Source organism: Coloeus monedula (assembly GCF_965178545.1).
Source record: "Coloeus monedula genome assembly, chromosome: 26".
NCBI classification, from domain to species: Eukaryota; Metazoa; Chordata; class Aves; order Passeriformes; family Corvidae; genus Coloeus; species Coloeus monedula.
The window spans coordinates 3,223,151-3,249,201 of NC_138806.1; the positions used below are offsets into that span (position 1 = coordinate 3,223,151).

The window sequence follows — 26,051 nt, forward strand, 5'->3', positions numbered from 1 at the left end:
CTGCTTTGTACTTTGTCCCCTGGGGTTAAGTGAAGGAATCTGTACATTATCATCATTTCTCTGGTAAATTACATTTCACTAATGTAATTAGTGCTAATCAATTCTATTTCTTTTGCTAGCTTTAGTATGGGTACCTTGATATAGTGCACTGTTTTATGTTATGCTGTCATCTACTGGTAGTTCTTCAGGTTATTTTCTAGTTGCATCAACAGTGATATAAAATATGTCTCAAATATGCTTTTATATTTAAAATCAGAGATGAGATTTGAAAATATGATGAATTAAATCTTTTATTGGTGGCTCATTTTCTTTTTTAATTAATGCTGAAAAATATTCTACATTTTTCTGGTTTAATTGATTTTTTGGGGTACAAATTAAGATGTGATTAAAAACAAACATGTTAAGCTTCTGTAAAGAGTTACAGCTTATAATTTTTCTGTGGAATTACAAACTCTCAAGATAAAAATTCATATGACATCAAATTAAGAACACTGGACTTTTATGATGCTTGTATTTACAATTTTCAGGAATGAAGGATTAATTTAAGGAGTAATTCATGTCCCTAACTTCCCAATATCATTTAAGTTTTGAGGATTTAATATAAAGAATTTTATAAACAGTTACAGAGCATTGCAGTGGTTACGTTCTTCAAATGTCTAGACTTGGTCTAACATGTTTAAAACAATTACTCTAAAACTAAAGAAAGGTCTTTGGGACAGTGGGGCAGGAATGCAATTTTGCACTTTTTTTTTTTTTTTTTTTTTCCCCAATAACAATCTCAGAATTAATAATCACTACTCATCAATTTCCTGGGCTCTACATTATAGTCTGAATTATGTCCTCTCCTTTCCCCAAAGAAATTTACTAAACATTTTCAGGAAATAAATGCAACTTGATGAAAACTTATTCTTCTCAGTTCTTTCAGTAAAATCAGGCTCCTGAATATTACTCTTTTGTTCAAAAAGTCAGAAGTATGTAAAACACAGTTTTAAAGTTTCTGAAAAATTGTAAGGAAAAGAAAAATTAAAAAGAAAAAGGTTTATTTATTTAAGAATTTCTTAAGTATGTGGAAGAAGTTTCCTTCCAAAATCTTACCATAGCTTCTAACACTCCCTCTTACAATTGAAAATCTCCACTCTTCTCCCTCTTTCCTCCCCAAAAGCTGGAGTGTTATTGGGAATTATCTGGAAATTAATCTTACTGAACAAGAATTTAGAGTGAAAAATACCACTATGAACACCTGAAACAAAGCAAATATTCTATTTCATTTCCACACTGAACTAATTTTTCTCCATTTTTTCCTCAGGGCTCCTTTCACCTCCTTATTCCTCAAACTATAAATAACAGGATTCAATAAAGGAGTCACCACAGAATAAGAAAGTGAGAGGAACTTGTCAACAGATGCACAGTAGCTGTATTTTGGCCGCAAATACATGGAACCTGCAGTACCATAAAAAAGAGTCACAACCAAGAGGTGTGAGGAGCAAGTGGAAAATGCTTTCTGCTGGCTCTCAGCTGATGCCATCTGAAGAATTGTGGAAATGATGCGAATATAGGAATAAATGATCAGTAAGAAAGGACTCAGAATAGCAAAGACAGCCACCACAATGACTTGGATTTCACTTGGAAAAGTGTTGCCACAAAGCAGGTCCAAGAAGGGCTGAATCTCACAGAAAAAGTGGTTGATGGCAGAACCACACAAGGGTGAGCTGAACGTTATGAGGGTGTGTACTAAGCCCACAGCAGTTCCACAAATGTAAGTTCCAGCAAGCAGGCTTCTGCAGACCCTGCTGTTCATGATAATTGTGTAATGCAAGGGGTAGCAAATTGCAAAATAACGATCAAGGGACATGGCAGCCAAGAGAAAACATTCAGCAACTCCAAAGAAAAGGAAAAAAAACATTTGCATTGCACATCTTGTCTTGGAAATACTTACTGTTCCCACCATCAGATTCTCAAGAATAGTTGGGATAATGACTGACAAATAGCAGATATCCAAACAGGACAGCTGAGTGAGGAAGAAATACATAGGGGTATGAAGGTTTTTATCACAATTTATTACGAAAGCTATCATGGTGTTGGCCATCAAGGTGAGAATATAAAGAGATAATACAACTACAAAGAGCAAAGGATGCAAATGAGAGATTTCAGAAAAACCCAGGAGTCTGAATTCACTCACTCCACTGAGGTTCCCAAGGATCATCCTTCTTTGGTACCTAGTAGAACTCTCTTCGTTTAGTGTTCAGTGGCTGATGAAGCTGCAAACAGCCAGGCAAATCTGCAACCAAAATACAACTGCATGATTGAACAGACAGAAGGATGACAAGCATTTAGAAACCACCCAGATTTTGAAGAGATCTTCTGAACAGATTATAAAAGTTTCTAAAGAACATAAGGTAGTCTCATGCATATATTTTTTGTCTCTATTTTTGACTGATTCTTCTTCTTTCATATCATTGCCTTCAAACTTTGCGTACTCACTGCTGTCTTCAAATGCTCAGCTACCGTTTTTACCCTGTAGAACAAGAAAAAACATTACAGCAGATATCTTTTTATTGATTAAACAGTTTAAGTTGCAATATCATCAGTAGCAACATTAGAATATAACAAAGGTAATTTCTCTGCTACCTTTTGTGGAGTGTGGGGGAAGAAGAGGAAGGAAAACAACCCCTAAATTATGAGGTCTCCAGAAAAGCTTTCTACTCGGAGCACTCTGCAGTGAAGCAGAAGAGATGCTTTTCCACAGTGCTTTATACTATATATATATATATATATATATATATATATATATATATATATATGTGTGTGTGTGTGTGTGTGTTTATGAAGTCCACTGAGACTGGCTAGTGCTGATTGGAGCAATAAGGAATAGTTGTTAGAGGCTGGCTAAATATGATCCATGTAGATTAGTTGACTCACAGACACCTCTAGTTTTACACAGCTTGGAAAGCATTTCTATATAAACCCAGATATCCTACTGCAATCTTGAGATCTGGCTTTTACTTTGCAGTAATTACTATTACTTCATAATGCAGCCAAATTAATGACAGAGTTGCTACACAGGCTTACCACACTTAAGCTTTCTCAGTCAAATTTGAAGGTAAAGCAAAGATGCAGTCTACATTCATTTGGGGATAACGGACGTAAGACTCACTCGTTACCAATCTTAATCTTTATTGTGTCCTATTAAAAAACCTTTTTTATGGAGCTGTTGTTGGGTTTATTACGAGGTTTCTTATTCAGATCCATTAGCAACCCTGCATCGTCTCTCTCACCACAACGCCCCTCTCAATGCCAAAGGGATTGATTAAAAGCTGAATTACTGGCTGATATTCACATTTCCAGTCTTAAGACATCTCATTCAGTCTGATCCTTTTTCACCTGGCCTAAGGACTGTCTTTGCCCACTTTTATCCTTAGTCATTGACTGCAGAGCGACCTCTGCATCACAGTCACATTCTGTGAACAGCAGAAAGAAAGTGATTTTGTAGGGAAGAACCACCTAATGTGATGTAGGTGTCTTCTGTATGATAAGGTGACAGCTCAGAAGTGCAGTATTTTTGTTTAATTAAACAGAAATACAATATGATTCACGTAAATAAAGACAGAAATCCATAGAGGAAAATTTCTGAGAAATCTGAAGGACCTAGCTGAGATGGCATGATGTGTTCTCTCATGGCAGAAGGACAGGTGGAATACAAATAATGCCTGAAGAGTTGCATTCATGCAGCTCGTGAAGTAGGAGACACACACGAGGAGCACACAGAACCTCTTGGGCATAACCACAGGGTAGAGCAAGGGGTTGCAGATGGTTATAAAGCACCATGTGGGCTTAGAGCCAGCAGGGAGCATTCTCCTGTCCCTGCAGTGCAGAACAGAAGAGAGGAGCTGTGCGTGCTGTGTGGGATATGATTTTTGTGTCAGCTGAAAAGGTCACGAGTGTGCCAGGTATGATGATGGTGGAGCAGCTGGCATCGGCATCTGAGAAGAAAAGGCTGCTGCTGAAAAAGTACATGGGGGTGTGGAGCTTGGAGTCAAGCTGGATGAGCTCAGTCATCCCCAAATTTCCCATCAGGGTCAACAGATAGATCAGTAGGAACACCGTGAAGAGAAGGACCTGCAACTTCAGGTTGTCTGTGAGTCCCAGAAAGACAAACTCAGTCACCACAGTGTGATTCCCTTCTGCCACCTAGTGCAGGGGGAAGAATCAAGATTACACTGCAAAAGACAAGGTAAAAGAGACTGATACACAATGAAAGAATAATTTTATGTATCTTCCTACTCGTGTTTTTCGAGTTCTGAACTCAAAGTATCTCATGGGCATTTTCTGCCTTTTAGAGATCTTTATTCTTTCCATGTACTCTGAAAGAGTCTGCTTATTAAGGCTAAAAATAAGCTTTCTGAGCCCAGGAACAAAAAACTTTAAAAAGACCTTTCAAGAACTGATTTTTACCACTTTCCTTTTCCAAAGAAGAGTAAATTTTACTTATGTAATGATGTAACCAATGTATTTTGGTCTAATTTGTTCATTAAAATCTACAGTACTAGATTTCCCATGGTCCCTAGTCACTTTTGTTTCTTCTTAAAAATTAATGTTATTTAGTTTTCTGCCAAAGATTAAACCAAATTTTCCCACTGTAATTTAATTGAAAAAAATTTTATGTCCCCCCTTCCATTGTGGGCAGAAGAAAATCACTTTTCCCCTTCCACCATTTCATAGAACCATAAAATCATAGAATATCTCAAGCTGGAATGGACCCATAATGTTCATCCAGTCCAACTCCCTGCTCCTTGCAGAAGTTCTCAGTGGTGAATGGAGAACAGACATGCTTCAGACAAAGTGTGTCAGAGAAGCCCTCCTGTCAAGTCAGCAGGAACAGAAGGGACACTCTTGCTTTCTAAACTCCTCAGAGAGGAGTCTGGATGCAGCTGGATCCCATCCCAGCCCCAGACTCCTCAACAGTTTATGTCTAAAGGGTTACAGAGATGTAATTGAGCCTGTGTACAAGTCCCATGGGATTAAGGATTTGGCAAACCAAATACATTTATATAAATAAAATGAAGTGTTTATTTAAATTAATTGCAATGATTAAGCAAAATAACTAAATCAGAATTATTTGCCTGATAGTATAGGTGGCCATAGTGTACAGTATACTAGTGTAGTAGAGTGCACTATTTTTGAAATAATAGAGGAGCAACTATATTAAATCTAGCAAAAGAATTACTAAGTAGAGATTCATGTTACCCATACAACAACCATGAGCAAACCTATTTTGCTCAGCCTTGAGAAGTGACCTTAAGGGGCTTCCCTTCTCAAGGGAGGGATCTTCACATGCCTCAGGGAGGTGTGCTAGGAGTTCTTGTCATGCAAGAGTGGGAGTGCCTTTTACAGCATAAAGTGATTGGCTGCCAGTCATATACATTTTTAGGTTATGTGTTGTCAGGTTTAAAATATGCTTTGCTGCTGAAAAAGGTGTTAGCAGCTCTTTGGGTTCTTCCACTTGGCACTTCTGACTCCCATATGAGGGCCTGGACATCCTTGCTGCTCCCACCCTCAAATCAGGGAGTACCTGTTTTGCACATCCTCATGGTGTTGGAAATGATATAACTTTACTAATACGTTTTCTAATTAATTGTTTTAATTAATCATAAGCAGTGTAATTTTCCACTGTCATATGCTACTGGAGTCAACATTTAGCAAGGTTTGTCATAAGCTGCTACAGTGGGAACACAGCTTGGGAAAACTCCTGAAGCTTCAAGTTTTGCTAAAACAATTGCAATCAACCTTGATCTGCTTCAATGATCTCAGACCTGGAAGAGAGATATATTGCTGAAGCTGGACACAAGGAATTTATGAACCACAAGCCCAATTTCCAGAACCCTGAGATAAGGAGGAAACTAACACAGACAATTCAGCAATTGTATCATAATCCCATTGTCCTGGGTTCAGCTAGGGTAGAGTTAATTTCTTCTCAGTAGCTGTTCCAGTGCTGTGGTTTGGATTCAGAATGAGAATGGTGTTGATAACACACTGAAGTTTTGGGTTCTGCTGTCCTGTTTATCTTAAGGAATTTTTTTTTCCTTGTCTTCTGCTCTGCCAGTGAGGAGGTTCACAAAAGAACCTGGGAGGAAGCACAGCTGGGACAGGTGACCTGAGCTGACCAAAGGGATGTCCCACATCACAGAACATCATGCCTGGTATATAAACTGGGAGGAGCTGCCTAGAAGGGCAGCTGATCTTGGCTGGGGAAGGGGGCTCTGGCATCAGTCAGCAGGTGGTGTGCAACTGCATTGTGCATCACTTGTTTGGTTCTTTTTCATTATCATTATTAATTACTACTATTGTTGCATTTAACTTTATTTTCAATTATTAAACAGTTCTTAATTCAACATACAACTTTTACTTCAAATCTCCTCCCCACTCCACCAGTGAGGGGAGAAGAAGAGGTGGTTGAGCAAGCAGCTGCGTGGTGCTTAATTTCCATCTGGGTTTAAACCACAATACCTCTCTATCTGGGAAAAAGATAATAAAAAGACTGAAAATGTGGACTAATTAGCATGAGAAGCAAGAAGTCAATAACCAATAGAAGACAGAAAACTAATTAATGAAGAGCATTATGCAATTTATAGCCAATGAACATTAATTTCTTTGCTAAAATGTATAAATAGTGCAAAGTTTTGAAAGAGTGTGTGCATGTTTAGAGGAGCCCTGTAATAAAGTAATGCCTGCTTTCTAATACTAAAAGTAGTATTAGAGAGCTTGATTTATCCTGATGTTTTCAGTGACAATGGTGGGTATGACAGTTTGGTCAAGCTGGTCTCAGCATTCTTTAACACTAAAAACAGGAGACCCTCCTTGCTCAAGCTGTTACTGGTAAAGTGTAAACAAGCCACAGTTGGAGCTGCTGTATCCCTGCTTAGGCAGAGCGTCCTGCTCCAGCTGGCCCAGCTCCCTGAGCAGCACAGTCCACCACTTTAGACTGTAAAATGGGACGGACTTTGCCTTGGGGTGACCTTATGATGTGTATCCCATATCACTGCCTATGCCCAGAAATTAATTTTTGTGCCTTTCTATGCCTCCAAACTGAGCCTGAGGGGAGGAACGAAAAAACTGAGCAAACCTTTCTCAAAGCAGTTTGCAGCTCGTTCAAGGTCACATAAATATAGCAGGTTTTTTTTCCCCAGCTGCGGCAGGGGAGAGAGGAAGCACCCGGCTTGCTGCTTTCCAGTCAGCTTTTGGCCAGTTGTTTTCCAGTTTCTTGTTCTCCGGAGAGAGACTGAGAGTTGAACTTTTCCTTCTCTGGAATTTCGGATTTTCTCCCTTTTCTACTGGACTGCTTGATTGCTGTAACATCAGAGCACATCGGGAGGACTTTCCACCGGGCACAGAGGGCCTGGCCCTGGGCCAAGCCCCAGCTCCGATGAGACCAAAGGGAGGACTCGAACACTTTCCCAGGTTTTTCCTCCACAGTGAAAGATTTTACCATTTAACATTATTTTCCTTTCCCGTGTGTTTGGTAAATAAATAGTTTTATCTTCTGCACTTTCCTTCGAGGAAAATTTATTTTTTCCCAAACCTGGTGGGGGAGGGGTGATTGTGCCTTCTCTCAGAGGATATATTTCTAAATTTGGCCAAACCGGAACAGACTTCTAACACCCCCCTTCTCCGAGTGTGTGTGGACATTCCTCCCCTGAGTGGGGACACCCAGCAAGGTTTCGCCGTGAGAAAAAGAGACTTGTCCAGAGCTGTTGGCAAGCTACTTAATATTTATTTTCTAGCTTTAATATAATTGCTTCAATATTGCTTCCAAATACTGTACTATATTAGCAGCTATAACCATCTACACTGTGGAATAAAGAATTCTAATTAAAGCCTTTTAGTCTAATCACTAGCATCATCATCCATTTAAATAAGTTGCTCCCTCATGTCTGAGAAGGCGTGTAAGTCTGAGAAAACGAGGACACCTTTGCTAAAAAATGCAGTGCTAATCTTCCATTCTGCTTCAGCCAGGGCCATAACCTCCCAGAGTGCCCTGAGCACTTGTCTGACATGGATCTCTGGGGCATGGAAACCCTCCTCTTCCTCCGTGAAGGGTGGTGGTCTGTGCACTGCACAAACCGTCTGCGGAGATCGTAGCCCCACTGTGAGGATCTTCTCTGCTCTGTCCACCTTGGTTGGGTTTGCTGCCGACCAGCCCTGAGCATGGGAGGCCGCCTGAAGCTGGTGTTGGAGGGCCCTGGAACTGCATTATCCACTGGGGCTTCATCACAGTGTGGAGAACTTGTTCTCCTCCTCTTCCTCTTGCTCAGTGAGGGCTGGTGGTCTGTGCACTGCACAAACTGGCTGCGGCCATCACAGCCCCGCCGAGGGAATCTTCTCTGCTCTCTTGGTCGGGTTTGCTCCCAAGCAGCCCTGAGCATGGGAGGCTGCCTGAAACTGGTGTTGGAGGGCCCTGGAACTGCCCTAGGGGTTTGGTCACAACATGGAGAACTTGTTCTCTGCCTCTTCCTTTTCCTTGATGAGGGGTCATAGTCTGTGTGTCGCACCAAGCGGCTGCGGAGGTCGCAGTCCCGCCGCGTGGATCTGCTCATCTCTCTCTGCCTCAGCTGGGTTTGCTCCTGAGCAGCCCTGAGGGCAGCAGCCCACTGGAAGCTCCTGTTGGAAGGTCCTGAAGCTGCACCATCCCTGGGAGCACGGCCACAGCTTGGAGGGCCAGTTCTCCTCCCTGCGGAGTGGTCACAGTCCGTGGTGTCCACAAACGAGCTGTGGACATTCCTGCCCCACAGCGAGGATCTGCTCCGGGCCTGCTCCTTGCCAGGGTCTTCCACGCCCAGCGCCACATCCTGCAAAGAGAGCTGTGGAGAGTTCCTGCCCTTTTCTCCTGAAAGGACCAGAGTCACTGGGGAACCCCCAGAAGTTCTGGGAGGGGACATTTCACTGGAGGGCTGCCAAGGCCAAAGGGCCAAAGGCACACAAATAGGATGGAACCAGGTGGGATGGTTTGAGAGGAAGCAGCCTTGTGGCTGTGAAGAATGCTGCAGTGTGGGAGGGAAAAGGAGAAATGTTGAGATCCTAGAAAGAAATCAACTGCTCCTCTGGTGCCCTGACCACCTCCCCAGAGTTACCTTAGTCCTACCAGGCAAACCCTGTGGTCCAACAGAAGCCACCTGGCTGCTGGCTGCCCACTGCCTGAGGAAGGAAGGGGCATATGGTGGTGCCAGCGAGGAAGAAGCCCTTTCTCCGATTTTCAGATCAGAGCATCTGGAGAAAAAAAGAGTGATCTCTGTTTTGGGCTGTTGTTGCAGCCTTCTCTGGGGTTCAGTCATTTTCTTGGAGAGGTTTCTATGACAAAGAGAAGACTTAACCAAGGCCACTAATAGAAAATTCAGCTTCCCACCCAGTCTTCCCAGTCAGCCTGCTCCTATCCCAGCAAAACCTCATCTTTATACCTTCTACAGCCTCCATTTCATAAAACCACACACTTGTTTGGGTTGGAAGGGACCTTAAAGCTCATTTTGTTTCACCCCCCTGTCATGGGCAGGAATACCCTACAGTAGACCAGGCTTCTCCAAGCCCTGTCCAACCTGGCCTTGAACACTTCCAGGGCCAGAGCACCCCAGCTTCTTCTGGCAGCCTGTGCCAGGGTCTCACCACCCTTCAACTGAAGCATTTCTTCCTAATATCTAATGTAAACCTGGCCTGGCTCAGCTGAAAACTGATACCCTTCATCCTGGCCAACGCTCCCCGATAAAGAGTCCCTCCCCATCTTTCCTGGCAAGCCCCTTTAAGTTCTCTCCCTCTTCTCTACATAAGTCCAGCATCAGAAAGTAGACAAATAGCAGGTTACATCAGGGCAGCAGCCTGAAGGACAGATATGGGGCAGTACAGATTTTGAATGGTGCAGGTAGCAATTGCATTCAATGAGGAAAACACTCAGGAGTGTGAGAAGCAAAACAATAAACAGGGAAAAGGAAACGTCTTCTGAATGCTGGTTATTACCTGGCATAAAACAGCAGGTAGGCTTGCTGCTTGAGAGCTGTGTCAATGCAACGAAGCTCCACAGACTCATCATCCATCTGGTACCACAGTCCGTCGCTGGCCTGTAAAAAAAAAAGACAAGGATGTCTGCATGGTTTCTCTCCAAAAACACAGGCAGAAAATTACCAAAGAGTATGTCAAAACAAATCCAGTCCAGTCCCTAAGGAAACCTTCTGCCCCAAAACCTTGTCTGTCAGTAACACTAATGGGGAAGTTTATCTTCCCCAGCCCACATTTTTCCCCATTGGAAAGGAAGGAAGTTGCTCTTTACCTTTGTGTAGCAGAAATAGTGTCCTCCATAGCAGCTGACCCCACTATGCACCAGGACGGCGTATAAGGAGTAATGGAGGGGTTCCCCATCTGCCTGAGACATGTATGGGCGAAGATCCAAGTACTCGGGGTACTGCACAACCTACAGAGACACCGAGGGGGCTCAGAAGTGATCCTGATCTGCCACATGAAATAGCCTGCCAAGTCCAGGGGCCACAGGTGTGTAAATACATTTTGGGGCTCATGAACAGCTGGTTTTCCATAAAGTTTGCGTGGCAGGAAACTGTTCTTGGCCAAAGCAGCTCTGCTGGAGAAGAGCGCTTGCCTGTCTTCCCAAGGGAATTTTTCTCTCCCCAGAAGGGAACACGACTAACCCAACACGAGTGGCTTGTGACAAGGGTACTGCTCTAGGAAATCTGCTCCAGGAAGAGAAAGCTGCACACCAGCTGTGTACACACCTTGCTGATCTTCCCGCCGGTGAAACAGTCAAACCTTTTCAGACACACCGTGAGAACCTTGGGTGCACAATGGATTGTGAACCTCTTGGAGGCGGCAACATTCTTCTTACACCTTGAAACAAAGCACAGAGCCCAGTGCTGAAATGCACCCAATCCTCCCCCAAGGTGGCCAGGCAACCTTTCCTGTCTCACACAGCTTTTGCTATCCTAAGGTACTCACTGCCATATTTTAAAAAAGCTGCATCTCATTTGTGTGCAGGAAACCTCCATGAGAAGATGCCTTCTCCCCAGTGACATGCAGCCCCCTCCCACAGGACCTCATGTTAATATGTTCTTAGTAATCATCTTACTTGCTACATTTAAAGCAGTTTTCACCATCCAGGTGCTCGGGAGTCACAAAGTCCTCCAGAGCTCCAGTGAGGGACGAGGTTGCCTGGAGGAATGAGAAATGAGCGCACTGAGCTGTGGGAAATGCCCTCACCCAAACATTTCCCACGAGTTCACAAGAAGACCTCTGTAGCTGATGCTGAAGAGGCCCACCATGAACCTGCAAGCAGTGTTCAGAAGGAGGCAGAAGGAGAGTGGGATGCTGAACATTTCCGTGTCCCAGGGGCTCCTAGAGCTGTCAGGAGCTGCCTCCCTGTCCCACTGCTCAGTTCAACTAATGACAGTGTGCAGGGCCATCAGTGGTGCAAACAATCCAATCCATCAGCCTGGGAGCCAGACAGGTGTTTAGGAGGGCAAAGGGAAGAAGGATGAGGATATATCAAGGGCGCAGAGAGAATAATGCTGCTTGTTGAGCTTAGAGACAGCACCCACGGCCTCTGCAGGAGGACACCACCCATTTCCCTTCCCACCCACCAAGATCTCTTATGTTCACAGTCTACATTTTCGTAGACTACATGTGTTGTAGCCTACATGTGTTGACTCTGGAAAGCTACAGGGGCCTTGGGATGTCTTGAAGCACAATTGCAAAGCCTCTTACTTTGATATCCAAAGGGACATCCAGGAAGGCCTCGTAGGAATCAGAAACGGCTTTGCAGCTGAAGCAGGTGACTGGAAGGAAAAATCCAAATGCTGAGCAATGGGGAGCTGACTGACATTGCCCATTTACACGTGTTTTACCTGTCCCACCAGTCTCAGGCCCAACTGTAAGGCACAGGCAGATAGAAGGGCACAGGCAATGTTTAAGAGAGCAATATTTGTGGAAACGTACCTCTGGATCTCAGAAAGCCCCCAAATATTTGATGGACAATGGTAGTAGACTGAGAAGAGATGTCCAAGCTGGAAACAAGTGGTAAGACAGAGCATTATCTCCTCCAAGAATTTTGCTTTGCCTGAAAGCCCTTGGTTTAGGTTTTCCTTGATGGGAGCCCATCAAGCAGTCCAAAGGGCTCAGAACTTTGTAAGGGTAATTTGCTTGTGCTTACTCGCTGCTTGCACTCAGACAAGCTGTCTGCATGGCATTGACAGTACAGCATAAGAAGTCATGGGCATCTTCCTCCCTGCCAAGCTGAAAATGTTCTCCTATGCCTAAGAAAGAAATTTGTGGTTCTCTCATACAAGAAGGGAACAAAACCTGTCAAAGCACCTGGAATGACTTACATCTGAACACCTTGAGGACAGCCAGAGGCAGGATGGCATTGACAGAGGAATGCAAGACCTTGTTAACGTGTGTTTCCATGATGCACATCATGCAGAAACCTTGCTGGTGACCTGAAGAGAGAAGGAGGGAAGGTCCTCAGGTTAGCAAAATACCCATAGCAGTGGGATACTCCTCCTCTTCCACTCCCACTCCAGTGCAATACTCCACTCCTCCCAATGTCCCAACGATCCCAGGGCATTTTAGTGTACAGAAAATGTTCCTAAGAGGGATGCTAAACTGACAGAAGTTTTCTGTGCAATAAGCCAAGAGGGTTTAACTTGCAGGAATAGAGACCTGGAGCTAGAAAGAGGTACCCTCATGAAGAGTACGACAGCTGCATAGGACAAGTGCCTTCTAGGCTTGAGTGTTCAAAGAACATAAACTCATGGGGCTGAAAAAGGGCTGCTGTTCTCCTAAATCAAATTCCAGATTCCGGGAATCTTTGGGATTTAATTATTAGATTGGCAAGGAGATGTTCCTAAAAGCACTCACAGGCCTGGCTGTGCTCTCGGGAGAGCAGGTAGTTGGCCAGTGGGGGGGTGTAGGTCAAGCACTGCAGGACAGCATTGAGGAAGCATGTGTTGCCCACGTTGAGGAGTCCTGCTCCAGCACTCTGTCTCTGCTGCCAGACCATGCAAATCTTCTCCGGTGGAAAGAGGATTCTTTTTGGAGGAGCCATTCCCTCAGCAATGACTGCAGAGAAATTCCATTTGAAAAGAGATGAGATGAAGAACGAAAGCATATTTAAACTTTGAGCTCTCTACACAAGCACTCAGGACAACCAGGTCAAACCTTCAACTCAGTATCAGGGGAAGCCTGGCACTGCCATTGAAATTTTCTGGCTTGGAAAAGTCTGTCCCCCTGCTTACTTTGCCAAGAGTCCAACAAACCCAGATCTGATTTCTTGGCCTCAGGCTACCTTCTTTTCTCACTAGAGCAATAGACTGGATTATCAGGTCAAGCTTTCCCTTTTCCTGATTGTAACTTATTGAAAACAAGCAAGTACTGAACACAGAAGGTGACTCAAAGGATGTCAGACCTCTCTATGAGCAACGATGTTTCAAAGTCTTGTACATAGTGGCAAAAGAGAGACAAAAGGTGTTTTCCTGTGACTAATCATAAAGTCAAAAATCACCCGGGTCAGTCTGGCTGCTCTCAGGAAACATCCCAGAGTTCACTTTAGATTGTGAGCACATCATTCTGGGATCTGACCACCAGCCATGTCAGCTGTCTGTGGGGATTCAGAAAGTCCAAACATGCTGGTGAAGCTGATACTCACAGGAATTGTTCCCTGTTGTGGCCATTGCCTCTCTCAGGAACAGAGGACAAAGCTCTGAATGACCAAGGACGTCAGGACACGCTCCAGAAAGAGATCAGTGTCAATCCCACCACCTGACTGCAAATAAATTACTGTAGTTCACCAAAAGTGTGAAAACTCCAAATAAACACAACCTATAGAACAGCAAATGCCATCAAGTGTTTCAGAGGTGCTCGTACTGCTGCTGAACTGCAGGCTCACACCCTTATGATCAGTGCCAGAGCCCCAGTTCACAGCAGCTTCAAAGGTCCTTTTGAAGTGCTCCAGTACATGTTACCTTCTCTGAAGAGGCCCTGCTGCTGCTCTCCTGTCACTGCATCAGCAGCAGAGCTCTCTGGCTTTCCCACCTCCTATGCAGGAGTTACCAGCTTTCAGCCACTAATTTAACTACTGCTTTTGCTGCTCTCCTTTTCCTGTTTCACTCCCTCCTGCAGCAGGCAAGGTGGGCTTTTTGGGGTGACTCTAGGCTGAGCCCAGCCCCTCAGACTACAGTCACCCCCCCCTACTTACCTATCCTAGGCTATAGTAAAGAAACAAGAATCAGCAAATAGGAACTCTACCCTAGCCCATATCTGGTCAGCCTATAAAGGTGTAACAGCTCAGCCTACCGCTAGGAAGGTATAAACCACCCTAGACATTTATCCCATATCTCCTTCCTCTGTGATCTATCCCAAGAGTCAAATCATAATCACCTTTGGGAGGATGAAAGGTGAGGAGGACAGTAAACAAATTTAAACAAATTTGTTTAAAAGACAGGCACACGAGCAGCAGAGGAAGAAGCCGAGTGATCCTGAAGGCCAGCCTGCTTTCAGGACACCAAGCACCGGGCAGGTGAGGTCACAATCACTGGAGAGGTGCCACACCTCTGCCCCTCTGTGACACGAGGCCATAGAACCACATGGTTCCCAAGCACACAAAAATCCACATGGCTCCTCTCACAGGTGGAAGTCACCAGGACTCCCCTGTGCTGCTGATGAAGAGCTGCTCATCTGCTGGCATGAGTAAAACGTAGTCAGTAAAAGCCTGCCAAGACTAACGAGTAAAGGCCCCTGAGAGCTGTCACAGGCCTGGTCACAGTTTTGTGTGGTGCACAGGGTGCTGGGGATTTCTGTTCCACTCCTCCCAGGCACAGTCCTGTGCCTGTGAGACTCGTGCAGCAAAGCACCCAAGGTTCATTTCCAATGAATTTTATCTGCCCTCGAGGTACATCCACAGGCTGACCCTGGACTGGCACCACCAAAGGGACCCTTCAGAGGCTGCGCTGGGTGAACCTTGGCTGGCTGCCCCCACCCAGCTGCTGTCTCTCCTGGGCAGGTTTTTAGCACCTTGACATTTACTCCTTCCTCCAGGCTTGGTTAGGTTTTGATCAGACACAGCTTTAGCCATGTTGGAACCCAAAGTGCAGGGAATGTTTCTCTGCCTATCCTGAGGGATCCATCCCCCCAGGGAAACGCTCTTTTTAACCTTCATCCATGGAGAGAGCTGCCAAGGCTTTGGGATGAATTAGAATCTACAAGGGTGTGAGTTAGATTATAGTACAATATATAGTTTGTCACAGGGTGAAAAATTTAAAGTTGTAGGTTTATTAGTATGGTAAGTGGATGAAGACAAAATGGAGGATCCCTGTGGTTTTTCAGGTCTCTTCCTTCTTCACCTACTCCATTTTCTGCAGTGTTGGTAGCACAGGATGATTGGTTAGGAAATGCCACAGCACAGGCCACAAGAATGGATAGTTCATTAGGCATTGGTAGAACAGTCAAAAGAATGTACATTCTTAGTGACAATTGGGTGATTTATCTTTAAAAAGGCCTTGAGTTTCCTGCATTTTGTCTTTTGGTACTTGCTCTGCTTCATGCTATTCAGCAGCATGTAAGTTACTGATAAGATACAACAAACAACCTGAAGACCAAGAAGATCCAAAAGTCCCATTCATCTCTTACTCCTGGCAAGGACTTTCTCCCCCATCCGGGGAGGACATGTGGGGGTTGAGAAGCACCACAAGCCAGACTCCAACTCAGGGTGGCTGCAGGCAGTTTTGTTCCTGCTGCACTTAACGTGGTTTTGGGCTCTCCTCTGGACACCTGCAGTTCTGATCAGCTCTGACCAGCAGGCAGTTGGTGTTTCTTGTGCTCCAAGGAGGCAGCTGGTTGCTGTTCACCCCCACTTGACCTGGCTGCTTTGGGCCCTGCACAGCCTGGGCCAGCAAGTTCCACCCATTTCTGCTCAGGGCAGGTGGTTTTACCCAGCTCAGCACAGTTCAGCTGGCTCCCCCTCCAGTCATGGGGTTCCTTTTTTATGGCTTGGGCCATCCAGTTGGGGCACAGCCTTGCTCAGATGGCTTTTTCCATCGTGTCTTGCAATGGCTGGTTTCCCCCATCCTTTTTTTGCCCCTTACCCAGACAGGGGCTCTGGATTTACTCCTGCATTACACCTGCTCAGGTGACTCTTTGTGCCCCTGCCCTAAGCTGCTCTTTGGGTCCTGCATTGTTGCCCTCGCAGCAGCACTTTGGGAACTCTGATGGAGGCAATTAATGATGGCACCTGTGACCACTGCCCCGCTCATATGGGGGCACGGTAGTTTTTGAAATTATATAACTTTAAAAATTAACTTTTAATTATTTTTAATTACCTTTTAAATAATTATTTAATTAATCATAGCCAGTATATTAATCATAAGCAGTGTGTTAGCTTTAATTCACTTTTAGCCAGCATTTAGCAAAGCTGCTATTGTGGGAACAGAGTTTGGGAAAATTCCTGACTTTTTAAAGTTTTGCTAAACTAACCCTGATATGCCTCGATGAGCACAGTCTGGAGAGAGAGATGTATTGCTGAAATTGGACACAAGGGATGCAGAATTTATAGGCCACAAGGACATTCTGCAGAAACCAGAAGACAAAGAAGAGACCAACAAAGACCATCCAGCACATAACAGAAAACGCTGCTATATTGTGATTGTTGTATCGATATGGCAAGCCAAGGATTAAGATTTCCCCAGCCTGCAGAGGGTCCAGGTGATGAAGCACCATAATAAAACTGCTCCCACCAGAGGTTTGTTCTGCTCCCTCGGAGCTGGGGGGAAGCTGCAGCTTTATGGAGGCAGGTCTGCTTTCTGCACTTCATGTTGATGCCTCATCAAAACCACTGCAAGATTTAGACACAAATCAAAGGGTAAGCGACTAAGAAGGCTCCTGACTGCCTTAACAAAACAGACTTTGTATCCTGATTGCTCCCTTTAGGCTGCAGCACTTCCATGGTCAGAAAGCTGCTCAGCCTGCCTGAGGCCAGACACAGTCCACGGAGAGCTCGGCCCTGCTGAGTTACCAAGATATGAATATCGATCTAATATCGATATCCAACTGAGACGGACAAAAACTCTCTAACAGTTTAGAGTTAGAAAGTGCATGTTTTATTTGGCACCGGGCACTGCGTGGGATAGCTCCCTAAGACACGGACCCCGATCCAAGCAAACACGACACTTTTTATTTCCAAATATTATGAATATCCAAAATACAAATGCATATTCGTAACATTAACACCTCCCATTCTCCTCTTCATATGGAAATGAGCTTAAATGTCATTAAGCATGCATAGTGTGTGTCCTGAATGGAGTCAGTGGTCTTGAATTGGGTCAGTGGTCCCAAAAAAGATTAAGTAACTCATCTTCCTCATTTTGACCTTTTTGCTTCTCTTAACTTTAACAATCCTAATTACTTTAGTGACCTCTAAGTTTCTTCTTGCGTGACTTTTGGAGGTCAAAATTGGTAATTGTCCTTGTTCCCTACACCAACTTATCAATGTTTCTACTCCTCATTCTAAGCACAGCTAGGCAAACATGCAAATGACAGATCATCAGTTATTTGATAATCAGTTACTAACATCTAAAACCCTATTTCAGGTCCAGCTCTCCTAACTATTTTAATTAACTCTTACTGGGCCCAAGCCTACAACTGAAATCCCAAGCCTATGACTAAAATCTTTATGTTTCCTCTAAATCTAAGTTTCACTGCCCTTGGTCACGGGGCACCCCAGGCTGGCACCAGGGCCCCTCTCCTCCCTGAGGGGACCCTCCCTGCGCACAAAGGAGCGAGGCCAAGGCTGGGGGGGGGGAGACGAGGCCGGGGCGGCGTGGGCCGCTCTACTCAGGCGCTGCGCGGGCAGCCCCTGTCGCTGTGGTGACGGGGACCTTCCATGCGGGCGGCGCGCACGATGGCGGCCCCCGGCCGGGGAGCTCCGGTTCCCACGGGCGAACCGTGGGAGTTGTTTTGGGGCGGGTTGAGAAGGGAGGTACCAGGATGGGGAGAGTTCTCGGCCCCGGGGCTCCATACGTGTTTGGCAGGGCGGCTCGGGAGACTGCCCCAGACCCAAAGCGATGGAAATTTCCTGCTCTCCGTACCCTCTTTTCTCCCCAGCCCACGGTCCCCCGCCTGCGTTAGGCAGAGCCGTCCCTGGGGCTCTGCGTGGTCAGGCCGGGTGGTTCTCCCATCTCGGGTGATTGGGCAAAGCGAGTCCTTGGTGTGGGTTTGACATTGCCCACCCAAACTGCCGCAAGAGCGCCGGGCTGTTTTGGGGAGTTGGGGGTGTTCTGAAGACGCGGCTGGAGCCTTGCTCTGAGGGAGCGGGAGAGGCCCAGCAGCACGGAGCCAGCCTGGCCGGTGCAGAGGGCTACCGAGCAGGAGACAAAACCTGTTCTGGAGAGGTGCCACTGGCTACAACAGCAAATGAGGAAATCTTCCTCTCCCGTCAGCTCAGAGGTAGCAGTGGGTGTGATCAGCGGCGTTTGATCCCCCTGTAGCGTGGAGGTGGAGATGGGAACAGCCTGTACACGGGCTGGCTGGAGCAGGGGAGGGCTGGGGCGCTGCAGTGGTCAGTGGGACGTGGGACAGGCCTGGTCAGTGCAGATCAGATGCTCTGGCACCTCTCTTTGGAGGCACGAGGCATCTCAGGGGCTGGAGGCCCAGCTGGTGTCAGGAGAGGCTGCGCTCACCGGTGCCTCTGAAGTTGAGAATCCCTCTCTGATTCCCTTGTGGCTCAGGTGCCATTTCCCAAACCTGCCTCTGCCTTTAGTGTGCCTTGAGGAAGCCCAGCTCAGACCTGCTTCGTTTTCTAGTGAGGGGATTTGTCTTTCTCCCCAGGCTGCAGAACCCAGGAGCAGGTTACCACGTGTGCACAGTTGGGTGTTTTCCTTTCAAGGACCGCTGGGGCTTCGGTCCTGTGTAAATGCATGGGGCAGAGGGTGGGGGACACTGGGATCAGGTGTCAGTGCTGGCTGCTGGAATGTTTCAGGATCCTTGTCTGCAAGCTGCAGCTGAGTGCATTCTGAAATTTCTGAACCACAGATGCTCACCTGCTTGTCCCATCAAGTGGCTTTGTTTTTTGGGGTCCTGTATTTCTTTCTTGTTTTCTTTCACAAAACCAGGGAAAATCATATGCATTTTTTTTTCAGTTCCTCCCCTCCCCTAATCCCCTAGCTGCTTGTTTGGAGGCCTCTTGCAGCCCCTGATACTGAAGCAGTCTTTTTGGGGTTACCCAGGGATCCTGAGAGACTGCGGGGTGAGAGCTCACAGATTCAGTGCTGCTTGTGGCCAGGGCCTAAGGGAATGGCAAGCAGCTGGCTCGCTGCAGAGAGATCTCATTTCTGGCTAAGTGAACCCATTTCTGGCTCTTACCCACAAATCAAGCCCAGGCAGTTCTCTCTAGACTGCCTGCACATGCTTGGTGAGTGCACCTGTGTCAACACCTTTAATTTTTATTTTTTTTGGACTCCACTGATGATGTGCTTGATGACCTTCTGGGATCCCATGGCAAAATGAACCTTCTTTTCAGCTGCAAGGGTAGCACCTTCACTACTCCCCTTCTGCAGGAGGTGCTGCCACAGCAGCCATTGACCCTCTCCAGGCGTGTGAGAGGGAGTGAAGCGGGGTGGACAGGAGAGTACAGCATTTCCCAGAGTCAGAGGCCGTGGAACCTGAGCTTGGGGAGGCAAAGTGGAGTTCATCTCATATTAAAAGCCTCTGTGGCCTGTGGGGAAACAGCAGATCTCCCTCTGGAGAGCCTAGGTCAGGAATATGCCACAGCCCAGCCTTCCTGGGTGCACTTCAGGTAAGGTGGTGTAGGAAGGACCTTCACCCAAAGCTTTGGGTTTTCCCACTGCTTCTCCCAGATGCAGCAGGATGTCAGAAAAGGCACCAAAGCACAGAGGATTTCCAGTGAAGAAGACACTGGGAGGAGTTGGACATGTGTTCTTCCACTCCATAAAATGAGGAAAACCGGGGGCCAGAGCGAGAGCTGAGGAGCTTCTGAAGTCTGCTAATCTCTGCTGACTGCCCTCCCTGGCATGCAGGGATCCAGTGGCTCTGGCACAGACCCCAAAGCTGTGCTGCAGATGATGAAGGGTGAATGTCCTGGTTCTGGCCAGGATGGGGCATGGCCAGGACCTGGAGGTTATTCTGTACCACCTCATGTCCCTTTCCAGGGACAGGGGAAGAAGTCCCCTCTGGGTCACATGCTGGTGGCCTGGTCAGGTATTGCCAGGCTCTAGGGGCTGGATGGTTGCATGTGAATTGTTCCACTCCCTTGTACACTCCATTATTAATATTGGTGCTGTTACTGTTCACTTTCTTATTTAATTGCTGTTTCCAGTGTATTGTTCTTGTCTCAACCCATGATCTTTACCTTTTGTGCCTCTAATTCTCCTCTCAAGGCCACTGCAGAAGGGAGGGGGAGGGGAGAGGGGAGTGAGCAGCATGTGGTTTGCAGTGTTCCGGTGGGAACGCTGGATTGGGGAATACCATTCCTAAATCACAGCAGTGAGTGCATGAACATTCCCCATCTCGGCCCCTTGTGCTCTGCAGCCACGACCTTCAGCACCAGCCTCCAAAACGAGAGGCAGTGCTGAGGCATTTGCAGTACTCACCCTGCTCCAAACATGGAAGATGTATAAAGAGGCTCACAAGGACTTTCCTATGGCATTGAAACTGCTGTCAGCTTCTCACACACTCTGACACAGCAATTTCTGTTGCAACACTCAGGAGTTTCCCAGGTTTGTTCCATTGGCTAAGGCTCATGTGCCTTAACACATCCCCCCAAGTTGTTGGCATGTGGCATTGTTCCTTCCTGTCCTCTTCCTAGCCTTGATGTGCCAGTTTTCACCATCCTGTGGTGGCTCTGAGCACCCTCTCTGACCGAACACTCCCTTTGGAGAGACCCTCTCCCTTTGTGCCAGATTTGTCTGCCCAGGGCATTGTTTTGCAGGTGCCAGGCACGGGACTCCCTTGCCTTGCCTTGAAGGGATCTTCAAGGTCCCTTCTAACCCAAACCATTCTGTGGTTCTCTGAGGCTGTGGCCTTTTCCTGCCGTCTGAGGGCACCGTGCCCAGAACCTGGAACCAGCCACTCTGTGACATCAGCCCCGTGGCCATGGGTGCCATGGGCCCTGCAGCTGCTGCAGGCACTTGGGTCAGTGGCTGCACTGGAAGAGACAAGCTTTTGTTTCTTGAAGCTGACACACGCCACGGGCAGTGATGAATCTGCTGTACCTCTTCATCCTGCTGGCTGTGTACAGGCCTGCACACGGCACCTGGGACACCTGCAGGTACGGCCCCGGGCTCTGGGAGGGTGCTTGTCCCCCGTTGCCACACCCCGTGTCTTCCCAAACCCCATGTGGAGCCTCCTTGCCCCAGGTGCTGGGACAAAGGCACAGCGTGAGCAGCAGCAGCCCGTGGGCAGGGCACTAATGACCTTCTGCTTACAGAGGGACCTGCGGGCTCCGGCCCATGGCTTCTGACTATGACTCCATAGCTTCTGACTACAGCATGCCACACGTCGTGGGTGCCACAGGTGCCCAGCCAGGGGCCTGGCCCTGGATTGTCAGCATCCAGGATCCCAGGAAAATAGGCACCGGGCATACGTGCGGAGGGTCCCTCATCAGCCCACGGTGGGTCCTTACAGCAGCCCACTGCTTCATCCGGGTCAGGTGAGGAGGAGCGAGGGATGAGGACATCCCCACAACTCAAATAGTTGCCCAGGCTGCAGCACCACATACTGCTCCCATCCTGTTTCCCTGCATTGTGCCCAGTGCCTCGGCTCTGCAGAGCCCAACTGAGGGCCTGCTCGGAAGGCTGGGCTTGTGCCACTGCTGCCCAGCAGCCTCCAGCGTGGCATTCCCGGAGCCTCAGGCATGCTAGGGCAGTCACACTCTGCTGCTCTGCTTTCCCCTCTGCCTCGGGAAGCAGAAGGCAGGGAGGTGCTGAGCTGCCACGGCCCAGGGCTCTGCTCCCTCTCACCCCTCTCTCTGCCTTCCAGGAATGTCACCATGTGGCGAGTGCTGATCGGGGCCACCCGGCTGACTCACCTGGGCCCCGGCGCGCAGGTGCGCCACGTGAAGCGGCTCCTGACTCACCAACACTACGCTGCTGCTTCACAGCAGAACGACATCGCCCTGCTGGAATTGGACCAGCCCGCGGAGTGCAGTGAATACGTCCAGCTTGCCTGTGTGCCCAATGCCTCGCTTACTGTGTCAGAGCTGAAAACCTGCTACATTGCTGGCTGGGGTTCTGCCAGTGCAAAAGGTGAGTTCCCAAAAGGGACCTGTGCCCTGCAGGCAAGCTGAACACACCGGAGAAATGGGTTGGGCTTCCTGACAGCAGAGACCAAAGTCAGGCTGTAGGACGTATGCCTCTGGAGAGATGGGCCTGGCCCGCTCCCCAAAGCCAGACAGAAAGGACATGGCACTTCAACAGCTGCTCCAGAGGCAAAGCCTTAGGGAAGGACCTCACCCCCAGACCGGGGAGTAGAACCAGCAGCAAGCTCATTCCTTCCTGTGCTCACAGCTCAGGGACCAAGTGATGTCCTGCAGGAAGCCAAGGTCCGTCTCCTTGATATCCAGCTCGTTAACAGCAGCCAGTGGTACGCTGGGACCATCCACACCCACAACCTGTGTGCTGGCTACCCACGGGGTGGCATCGACACCTGCCAGGTACGAGTGTGCTGTGGGTCAGCCAGCCCCCAGCTGTACCCCCCAGTACCCCATCACCACCATGCAGGCATAGGCCAGCATGTGCTTTGCCTGGAAAATCACTTTTCCACCCCTGGGTTCCCTCCACTGGTGGAGTTTCCTTCCTTCCCCTTCCCCGTATCTGTGGGTCCGTGCCCAGTGCCCATGTTCCCAAGGCCTGGCACTCTGCCACAGGTCCAGATGCTGGATCATCCATGCTCTGCACATCCAGGATCACTGTGCAGATACAAGAGGGGGCACTACTTCACAGACACCCAACCTGTTCCCAGCTAAGGTTCTGCAGACTCCAGCACCTGAGCAGAGCCCTTTTGTGCTCAGAACACACCTGTGGCAGGAGCTGCAAGAGAGAAGCAAACCTCTAGTGCTGCCAGCAGCCACCCAACAGCACCCTAATCCTCTTTCATCTGCTGCAGGGCGACAGTGGAGGGCCTCTGGTGTGCAAAGATAACAGGGCCAGCTACTTCTGGCTTGTTGGAGTGACCAGCTGGGGAAAAGGTTGTGCCAGAGCAAAACGGCCTGGAGTCTACACCTCCACTCAGCACTTCTACGACTGGATCCTGGTCCAGACAGGCCTGTGCCCATCTCTAGCAGCCACTCCAGCACCAGAACCAGGCTTCATCTCAGCCCCCTTTGAACAGCCAGGGCCAACACCAACAGAATTGGGCTGCTCTACGCCCACCCCACATCCACAGCCAGTTGTAACAACCACTCCAATGCCAAAGCCAACCTTCACTTCAACCCCCTCTGAGCATCCAGGGCCAACACCAACAGAATTGGGCTGCTCTACGCCCACCCCACATCCACAGCCAGTTGTAACCACTCCAATGCCAAAGCCAACCTTCACCTCAAGCCCCTCTGAGCATCCAGGGCCAACACCAACAGAACTGGGCTGCTCTACGCCCGCTCCACATCAGCACCCAACTCTAACAGCCATGCCAACGCCAGAGGCAGCCTTCACCTCAACCCCCTTTGAGCAGCCAAGGCCAATGCCAACGCAACCTCTCCAGCTTCCATCGGCTCCACATCCATACCAGGTACTGGTGCACTTCTTAACGCGGGTGCACGAGATGCTGCAGGACCTAATGGGAAAAAACACATGAGCAGCAGGATGAACAGGATCCAGTGCAGGCTGCAGTGCACCGTGACCATTTCTTACTGGGGCAGTGCCTGCTGATCCAAAGACAGCCTCAGGGTCAAAGGCATCCTCTGTCCTGCCCGTCTTCCTCCTCTGCATGCACACAAATGCTGAAGTTGATTTAGTTGTGGAAATAAAGTTGCCTACTGTCACTGTTAGCATGTCCTGTGCAGCAAGGAGTCCCTGGCCGGGCACCAGCAAAATGAAGCTGTGATGGGAGAAGGGAACACAGGTCACAGGGGCTACAGCTCTTGAGGACAGCAGCTGGGAACAGTTTTAGGCTGCCCATCAGTGGGATCCCTGGGTGTGGGACTTGAAACTGAACACTCTCATGACTCAGGGGACATGGTTTTAGAAAGACTCAAGGTCTGCACCAAAGACTGTGCAAGGAGCTTGATATCCAGTGGGGAGAGAAGAATCAGGGAGAATTGGACTGCGGGAAAAATGGGAAACCAACAGCACCTTCTCCTCCCACAGCACCCCACTGGGAGCCAGAAAAGTGCAAGAAAAGAAGCCACAAGAATCACATTCAGTAGACACACAAAATGATTAGAAGCTAGAAATTACAAAGAAGACCAGAAAGTTGACACCAGGAAAGATGAGAAAGTAGAATACAAAGCAGGCACTAAGAAGATGAATAGAAAGTAAAATAGAAAATATGTATTAGGTGAATATCAAGATATATTCACACACAGGTACCACAGCCCTGCACTCCCTTCAGTTTATTCTCTATTGTCTTGGAGGTGTCAGCTGGTTTAGTCTCAAGGGTCTTAGAGGACTAGCTGGCTTTTATATTTTTTACAATGCAGTTTGCTTTTTAACCCCTTTTTATGCTGCTTTGGGTTGTAACCTCCCTTTTTTGGAGGTGCCCTGTATGACCCACCTGCTCTCCCCCACCCACTCCTCCTCCACATCATCTCTGTCCCAGTGACACTGGGGTGCTCCCAGTGACACCATCACCCTCCCAGGCTCCCCCATTTTTACTCACCCCCAAAAAAAGGCAAAAAATGACTTAAAACTGCCCTGGGCAGCACCTTGCTGATCTAATAATCTAATCTAATTAATGTCATTTACATCTGTACATGCCCCACCCCCACAAAGGGAGGGAAGCCCCCCCAGCTCCTGTCCCACAGCAGAGGGGGAGTGTGCCCAAGGATGGTGCCTCATCTCCTGGAGCTGCTTTGCTGTCAACATGCACATGCACATTCGAGTAAAGAATGCTTGAGACCCAAGGTGGTTGGAATTTTATTTTGTACTAATTTTGGCAGTTCTGGAGAGTAGGGAGAGTCATCATCATTTAAGACTTCATGCTGTCATCTAAATATTCCATACAAATACAGTTGATAAATGAAAATACAGATTTGAGCACGTATGTGTTGTTGAAATTCATGTTGAGAACAAATAAACAATGACAAGCAGCAAATCTTATCGCTGCACAAAATGCCATTTTCCAGTTTCACACCGTAGACAGATCAAAAGCAAGAAATAGTTATGCAAGCCAAGCCACTCCTAGCTTGGATACATCACTTTACCATCAAGGAATGCATTGCCAAACAATATGGCCACTGCCACCCCTTTTAAGTTTGACTGAATTTTGTCCACACAACAGGAGCAGAATTTGATCCTTCTATTGGAGACTGCTTTGCTGGTACTGGTGTTCTGGGGATGAACACCCTGTAAGCTGAGCTACTGAACACTGTTCACAAAACAGCCAGGTGTGTTTATACTTACTAACAACCAGGAAAGAAAAAGCCTCTCTCACAGACGGAGGTGGATTGAGCTGAATAGCAATAAATATCAAATTTACAAAATTACTGAGAATCATATATAAATGGAGAAAGCAAATGTAACAAAATGAAAATCAGCAACATCAAAGACATTACCATTAATTAGTAAAACTCTGAGATGTGTAATGACAGAGCATTATTTAGCACTTTGCTTTTATTTACTTAGCATGTCTCCAAACTGAAATTTCATTTAGTTGCAGTATAAAACACACCATTAAGTTGAGCTACCGATCTCAAGTTTCCTTCACAGTGAGTGGTGATATAGTCATTAAAATTCAACACGTGATCCACCAAATCAAATGCTGAGGTCTAATTCTGGACAGGATAAATGATCATCATGTTTATGAGAGCTCATGTGAGTCCAATGACCCAAAGGTTATTGCACACT

The 26,051-nt window shown here is 47.4% G+C and overlaps 3 protein-coding genes across 3 annotated transcripts; 1 reads left to right on the forward strand and 2 right to left on the reverse strand.

The window, feature by feature from the left end:
• Window positions 1-1,264: 1,264 nt before the first annotated feature.
• On the reverse strand, window positions 1,265-9,729 carry LOC309582204 (olfactory receptor 10C1-like; the record flags this gene model as incomplete). The annotated part of the gene is made up of 6 exons (XM_082297242.1): window positions 1,265-2,115; window positions 2,506-2,515; window positions 3,937-4,188; window positions 8,119-8,220; window positions 8,547-8,881; window positions 9,723-9,729. The coding sequence occupies 6 exons, from the start codon at window positions 9,727-9,729 to the stop codon at window positions 1,265-1,267; spliced, it is 1,557 nt and encodes a 518-aa protein (XP_082153368.1).
• Window positions 9,730-9,995: 266 nt separating this feature from the next.
• On the reverse strand, window positions 9,996-13,090 carry LOC309582205 (ubiquitin carboxyl-terminal hydrolase 42-like; the record flags this gene model as incomplete). The annotated part of the gene is made up of 7 exons (XM_082297243.1): window positions 9,996-10,100; window positions 10,310-10,450; window positions 10,767-10,878; window positions 11,117-11,199; window positions 11,752-11,822; window positions 12,372-12,482; window positions 12,904-13,090. The coding sequence occupies 7 exons, from the start codon at window positions 13,088-13,090 to the stop codon at window positions 9,996-9,998; spliced, it is 810 nt and encodes a 269-aa protein (XP_082153369.1).
• An 8,449-nt stretch (window positions 13,091-21,539) lies between these two features.
• On the forward strand, window positions 21,540-25,556 carry LOC309582207 (acrosin-like; the record flags this gene model as incomplete). Its single annotated transcript, XM_082297245.1, has 6 exons — window positions 21,540-21,700; window positions 22,030-22,295; window positions 22,557-22,702; window positions 23,155-23,311; window positions 23,719-23,775; window positions 25,486-25,556. The coding sequence occupies 6 exons, from the start codon at window positions 21,540-21,542 to the stop codon at window positions 25,554-25,556; spliced, it is 858 nt and encodes a 285-aa protein (XP_082153371.1).
• Window positions 25,557-26,051: the final 495 nt, after the last annotated feature.